The sequence below is a fragment of the Numenius arquata genome, chromosome 6 (assembly GCF_964106895.1).
Source record: "Numenius arquata chromosome 6, bNumArq3.hap1.1, whole genome shotgun sequence".
Lineage (NCBI taxonomy): Eukaryota > Metazoa > Chordata > Aves > Charadriiformes > Scolopacidae > Numenius > Numenius arquata.
This window is the reverse complement of record NC_133581.1, coordinates 17,779,061-17,785,060: the sequence shown is the minus strand read 5'-3', so window position 1 is coordinate 17,785,060 and position 6,000 is coordinate 17,779,061. Positions and strand designations below refer to the sequence as shown.

Sequence of the window (6,000 nt, the reverse complement as noted above, 5' to 3'; positions counted from 1 at the left end):
TTTAGGAAGTAAACTTTCATTTTTTTAAGGAATTATTGGATGGGACTCCCTGGGAAACAGCCCTCAGTGATAAAGTAGCTGAACAGAGCTGGCAGCTCTTTAAGGACATTTTTCTTAAAGCAGATGAACTCTCGAGTCCCATGTATAAGAAATCAGGAAAGGAAAGCAGGACACCAGCATGGCAGAGTAAGGAACTCCTGGTTTAAGAAGGCAATGCGCAAGCAGTGGAACCAGGGACATATATTCAGGGAAGAATAGAAGGATGTTGCCTGGATGTATAGGGATGGAATCAGGAAAGCTAAAGCTCAATTTGAGATGAATTTCACAAGGGATGTGAAGAATACTAAGAAGGACTTCTACAGGTACGTTGCACAGAAAAGGAAGATTAAAGAAAATGTACCACCAGCACCCAGTAAATAAGACAGAAGTAGTGACAACTGACATGGAGAAGGCTGAGGTACTCAAATGTTTTTTTGTCTCAGTTTTCAACGGTAATGTCTCTTCCCACATCTCTCAAGCCCCTGAACCTCAAGGCAGGGACTGGGCAAATGACGTTCCTCCCATCATAAGTGAAGATCAGGTTTGAGACAGCCTGAGGAATCTGAACATATATAAGTCCGTGGGACCCAATGAGATGCATCACAGGGTCCTGAGCGAATTGACTGAGGTAGTTGCCAAGCCACTCTCCATCATATTTGAAAAGTCATGGAAATCAGGTAAAGTCCTCTGCAACTGGCAAAAGGGGACTTTTTACCCATTTAAAAAAGGGTAAAAAGGAGGACCATGGGAACTACTGACCAGTCAGCCTCACCTCTGTGCCTGGGAAGATCGTGCAACAGATCCTCCTAGATGTCAAAACATATACATATATATATATGTACCTTTGAGGGACCTCAGACCCTCCTGCAACACCGTCGCTGCCATCTTGTCCAGGGTAGCCCCAGTACAGGATGAAGATGAAGGGATTGAGAAAAGCTGGACATGAGCTGGCAATGTGCACTCACAGCCCAGAAATGCTGGGTTGCATTAAAAGAAGCGTGGCCAGCAGGTTGAGGGAAGTAATTGTGCCCCTCTCCTCTCCTCTCATGAGACTCCACCTGGAGTACTGCATCCAGCTCTGGCATCCTCAGTACAAGACAGACATGGACCTGCTGGAGCAGGTCCAGAGGAGGGCGAGGAAAATAGTCAGAGAGCTGGAACACCTCTCCTGTGAAGGAAGGCTGAGAGAGTTGGAGTTGTTCAGCTTGGAGAAGAGAAGGCTCTGGGGAGACCTTATTGCTGCCCTTTAGTGTATAAGAAAGGTGGAGAGAGACTTTTTACCAATGCCTGTAGTTATAGGACAAGGGGTAATGTTTTTAAACTGAATGAAGGTAGACTTAGATTGGTTACAAGGAAGAAATTGGTTTTTATGATGAGGGTGGTTATGTATAGGTTGTCCAGAGAAGTTGTGGATTCCCCATGATCGGTAGTGTTGGAAGTCAGGATGGATGGGATTTTGAGCAACCCAATGTAGGGGGAGCTGTCCATGCCCATGGCAGGGGGGTTGGACTTGATGATCTTTAAATTTCCCTTACAACCCAAGCCATTCTATGATTCTATAAACTGTAAACATTTTAGATTTTGTGATTTACTTCTAGAATGGAGAATTTTTAAAAATTGAGAATATCTTTCCTTTCCTATTAATCTTTTAATAAGATTTTAATGTGCTAGTTTTGACGGCTATTAGGATATAAACCAGTCACAAACAAGCAAAGTCCCATAATGGACCTGCACTCTGGATCCTGCTTAGCTATACAGATGCTCATCTCTAGAAATACTAACTTTTCCATATACGTGTACACGCACATGTACACACAGCATTAATATTAAGCCCAAACAGCAAATTGATTTTATGCCTTTGAAGAAAACTTTCAAATACAAAGCCTGTAAATAGATGATGTGTTGCCTTTCTGGCTCAGTAAATAGCCTGAAAAAGGGCTCTCAGGAGGCGTGAATTTGCAGCACCCCCCCCCCCCTTATTTCACTGAGATGATAATTCTGCAGTCTAAATTTAATACTTTAAGTTTATTATCATTATGGGAATTGCCATCATGAGGGAAGGCAAGGAACTTTTCTGAATTTCTCTAGGCATCAGGAAATAAATCTGTATAGAAAGGAAACAGCCTAGTATTTCCTCATGTACAGGGGGAAACACCAGGTTACTGCACATGAGAAGTACCAGAAACTAGTGCAATGACCAGTATGCAAACTGCAAATGGGCCTAAATAGAGTTGAATATGACAAAATAGAAAGCTACATTGGGTGTATCCTGCAGTGGCTGACATGAACGCTGCTGTCCCAGGATCTGGGTGCACTGTACTTGGAGCAGTCAGCAAGGAGACATCTTGGGGACATCTCACACTAATGAGTCTCAAAACCGTTCCGACACTTAACGTAACACTTGTTTCTGGTTCTGGTTTAACAACACAGTCTTCTGAGTCTGGGCTGACTTCTGACGCACTGGGCTTTGTGGGGGGGACCCAGCTAGGAGGGACTGGTGGAATCCATGGGCTGACATTTCTCCAACAGGAGATTAAACCAGTGGAAAAAAAATACAGAGAGGGGAAGAAAAAGGGTTAAGCTATTATTGAAATTTACAGCAGTTAGTTTTAAAAAGAAATAATACACTCACATGAGCCATAGAGCTACTGCACACATGGTGCCACGGGGCTATGTGCAGTACATTGAACAACATGGGATCCTACAGAAAAAAACTGGCTGTGTAGCACCCTTGCCAAAGATGGGTCTTCTCTTGCTTTCTTTTTTTTTCCCCTGCACACCACAAACATGGTCCAGCAGAATCATTCTCAAACACAAACATGCACAGAAGTACTTAATGCTCTGTTTTGCTTTTCCCAACCCCCATAAATTTATGCTCATGTAATTACTGCTCTCTGGTTGCCTACTGATAGCAAGTTAAAAATACCACACACACCCCAAATTAGAACTATTTTCTATTTTTTGTTAAATCCCTGCAGTTGATATAGAACAAAATGTTGTGATGAGCCACATGAGATCTCTCTTGCCTGCACTGGTCAGGACAGGAGTGCAACACCACCAGCAAAAAAAAAAAAAAACCACAATAAAAGCGTGGCATACACAGAGCAAGACAAATTTGACTGTCTTAAGAAGCCATTGAACCTGTATTCCCTTTGCTTGCTTTGTCTGTTGCTTGGTGTTTCTACAGTGGGAATTTGTGCCAGGACCTGTTCTAGCCAAGTTGGCATTTAGATAAAACGTAAAATATTTCTGATCTATCCAAATTCCTAATTTATACTCCAAGATGCCCCTAACTAAGATAAAATGTAAACTATTTCTGTTATTTAGATAAAATGTAGATAAAATGTAATTTAGATAAAATGTAAAATGAAATGTAAAACATTTCCATTCTATCCAAATTCCTAATTTATACTCCAAGGTTACTTACAAGGAATTACTTATCAGTAATGTAGCATTTATTTTGATAGTGGAAAAATGGATGTCATCCCGTGAATAATCCTGTGAGTCACATGAAATCAATCTAGTATTAAATAAACAAAAAGAACAAACATTTTTCACCTTATATTCAAGTTGTAAAATCTTTGTCACAGGAGCCACCTCTTTATTACATACAAATACCATATTTGCCATTAGTATTTCTGAATCTCTATTTTTAAAAGGTTTGTGGAAGGAACTGTCCGGAAATCACAAAAGGTCAACTGCCTCCCAAGCAAAACTAAAGAGATTGAGTTTCTCAGTGCCTGTTTGAGATGGGAAGGTCAGGACATGCACACAGTTCCCCCTTCACTTCTGATAGGTTCATTTGAGCTAATAACATAGCATGAAAACCCACCCCCCAAGTGTTAATGCATTTTGAATGTCTGCATCAATGACATGGAGAAATACCTCATTTGTGAGAGTAGCTGAAGCTTCAGCTGCTAACCAGTGAAGACAGATACTGCACTAGAAAAGAAGAATGAACGCAAAACTGCATCCACCCTAATATCATCTCCCACTTTTGCAGCAGCAGAGACAATACCCGAACACAAACAAGCCCCTACCCATTGCACTGCCTGGCTTGTCACTTAAATAAAGGCCAGGATAAGCAGATGAAGAGTTTGGCTAAGGACCAAGGATCAGATATTTTTTTTTGGAGGTATTTAAATGCCAAGACATAATCAAGCTCCGGGAAGGATTTTCAAAAGCAATTAGGAACCCAAGTTTGGAGAGTCCATCAGTCCTTCTGAAAATCCCCTAAAGTATCAAATTAACTGCATCCTTTGACATCTAAATACTTCTGTATCCTTCTGCTGCTTCTGCTAGGGACTTCCCCCTTGATTTCAGCAGGGCAAAGCCTTCATTGTGAAAAGCTATGAAATTTCTTCCCATTCTCTAGTTCATCTAGCTCTCTGAAAAATGGGAAAGCTATCCTTCTTTTCTTGCCTAATGAAAATATTACTGCCCTATGAATGATGTTAACTGAAATTGCAAGACCACCACTCAGTCTCCTGGCCATGGCCAAACAGGTCTTTGCTATACAAAGAACAGTTTGTTTTGATCTGATTGAGGTTTACTTGCCACAAATTTCACTGCAATGCCTCTTTGATCTGATAGTGCAGATTTGCAGTTTCTTTTTTCAAGTAGAAATCCCTGTTAGATCAGTAAATGACACAAAGGATGCAGCATCCATCCCAGCCCCATTGGATGATGATGGGCCAAAACGCTGCCCTCTCTCTACTTAGATGTCTCTGTCGTTATAAATCGGGTGTCCTGTGTGGGATCTTGGGACTGCTGCCTGTATACATCTTGTCCTCAGAAACACGATACCAATCTATTGCACAAAGACTGCAAAGGAATTGCATAGATATTTTTTTTCTTTATAGAAGAAAATGTTCCCTTGATGTGATAAATACCGAACATGACTTTTGCTCAGGCTGCAAATAGTAGATTACTTAATCATCTACTATTTAAGTACCTGTTTGTTTTGTTATGAAGTGAAACTTTTGAGCAAGATCATATTACATGTCAAGTGGCTTCCTGCATCCTTAAATATTAATCCTCAAGTAAAAACAGATTGAAAGTAGTCCTAGGGTCACTTTAATAAGCCTGAGCTGCTTCATCCCACTCTCTAGTGTCCCACATTACATGTTCCTCACCCTGTCTTTGTGCCAACACTAACATTTTTGCAGCCTCTGGATGACCTTGGCAGGAGGATGGGGAGGTGAGCTGGGAGGGACCCGCTCCTGGGGACACACAGGGGCCATCACCAGCTGCTGGGACCACGAACTGGGCTGGAAAACACGGGCAGCCCTGCAGGGAGAGGGTCTGCCAAGCACCTGCGGATCTTAAGATGAAGGCAATGGAAAGTGCTAAGGGGGCAGCTGTGAAATGAGAGAAGCCCCTTGGAAAGGGAAAAACAGGGAAATGGGGGGTGGTGAGGAATCAAGGTGGAGCAGAAAGGATGGAAGGCCACAGGGGTCTCTGCAAGAAATAGGGATGCGAAAGGAAATGGCAGGAGCAGGACGGGGGCGGGCGGAAGCCAGAGGAAGGCAAGGGAGGAGAAAGGCTGGGGTTGGGGGTGTGCGGGCGCAGGCAGGCGACCCCGAGAGCCGGAGGGAGACGCCGAGACGGGAGACAGCGCCAGGGACACGGGGTGTGCTACCCCTCGCCCCGTGCCTGGTACCGCCGGCACCGGCAGCTCTGGGCGGTGCTGGGGCGAAGGACGCGGGCCTGCCCTGCCCGGGGATGCCCTCGACCCTACGAGGCGCTCCCGTAACGGGGCGTTCACCGACGGGCGGGCGGCGGAGCCGGCCGCTGGCACCCCCCGGCAGGCACCCCTCCTTTTGCTGAACGGGCCGACGCTTTTATCTGCCAAGACCGAGCGGCCGGAGAAGCGAGTCCTCCTCGGTAGGGCTGCAGCGGAGACGGCGCCTTGCCCTGCTCCGGCACGGGGTACGGGGGCCCCGTTTTCGGGAGGGAGCC

General features: G+C 44.5%; 1 protein-coding gene across 1 annotated transcript in view; it reads left to right on the top strand.

Moving 5' to 3' along the window:
* The first annotated feature begins 634 nt into the window (after nt 1–634).
* TMEM86A (transmembrane protein 86A) overlaps nt 635–6,000 on the top strand; it is a 29,053-nt gene continuing 23,687 nt past the window's right edge. The window contains exons 1-2 of the mRNA XM_074148746.1: nt 635–716; nt 5,611–5,925. Of these exons, the coding sequence (XP_074004847.1) occupies nt 635–716; nt 5,611–5,925 (397 nt within the window). The remainder of the gene's footprint in view (nt 717–5,610; nt 5,926–6,000) is intronic.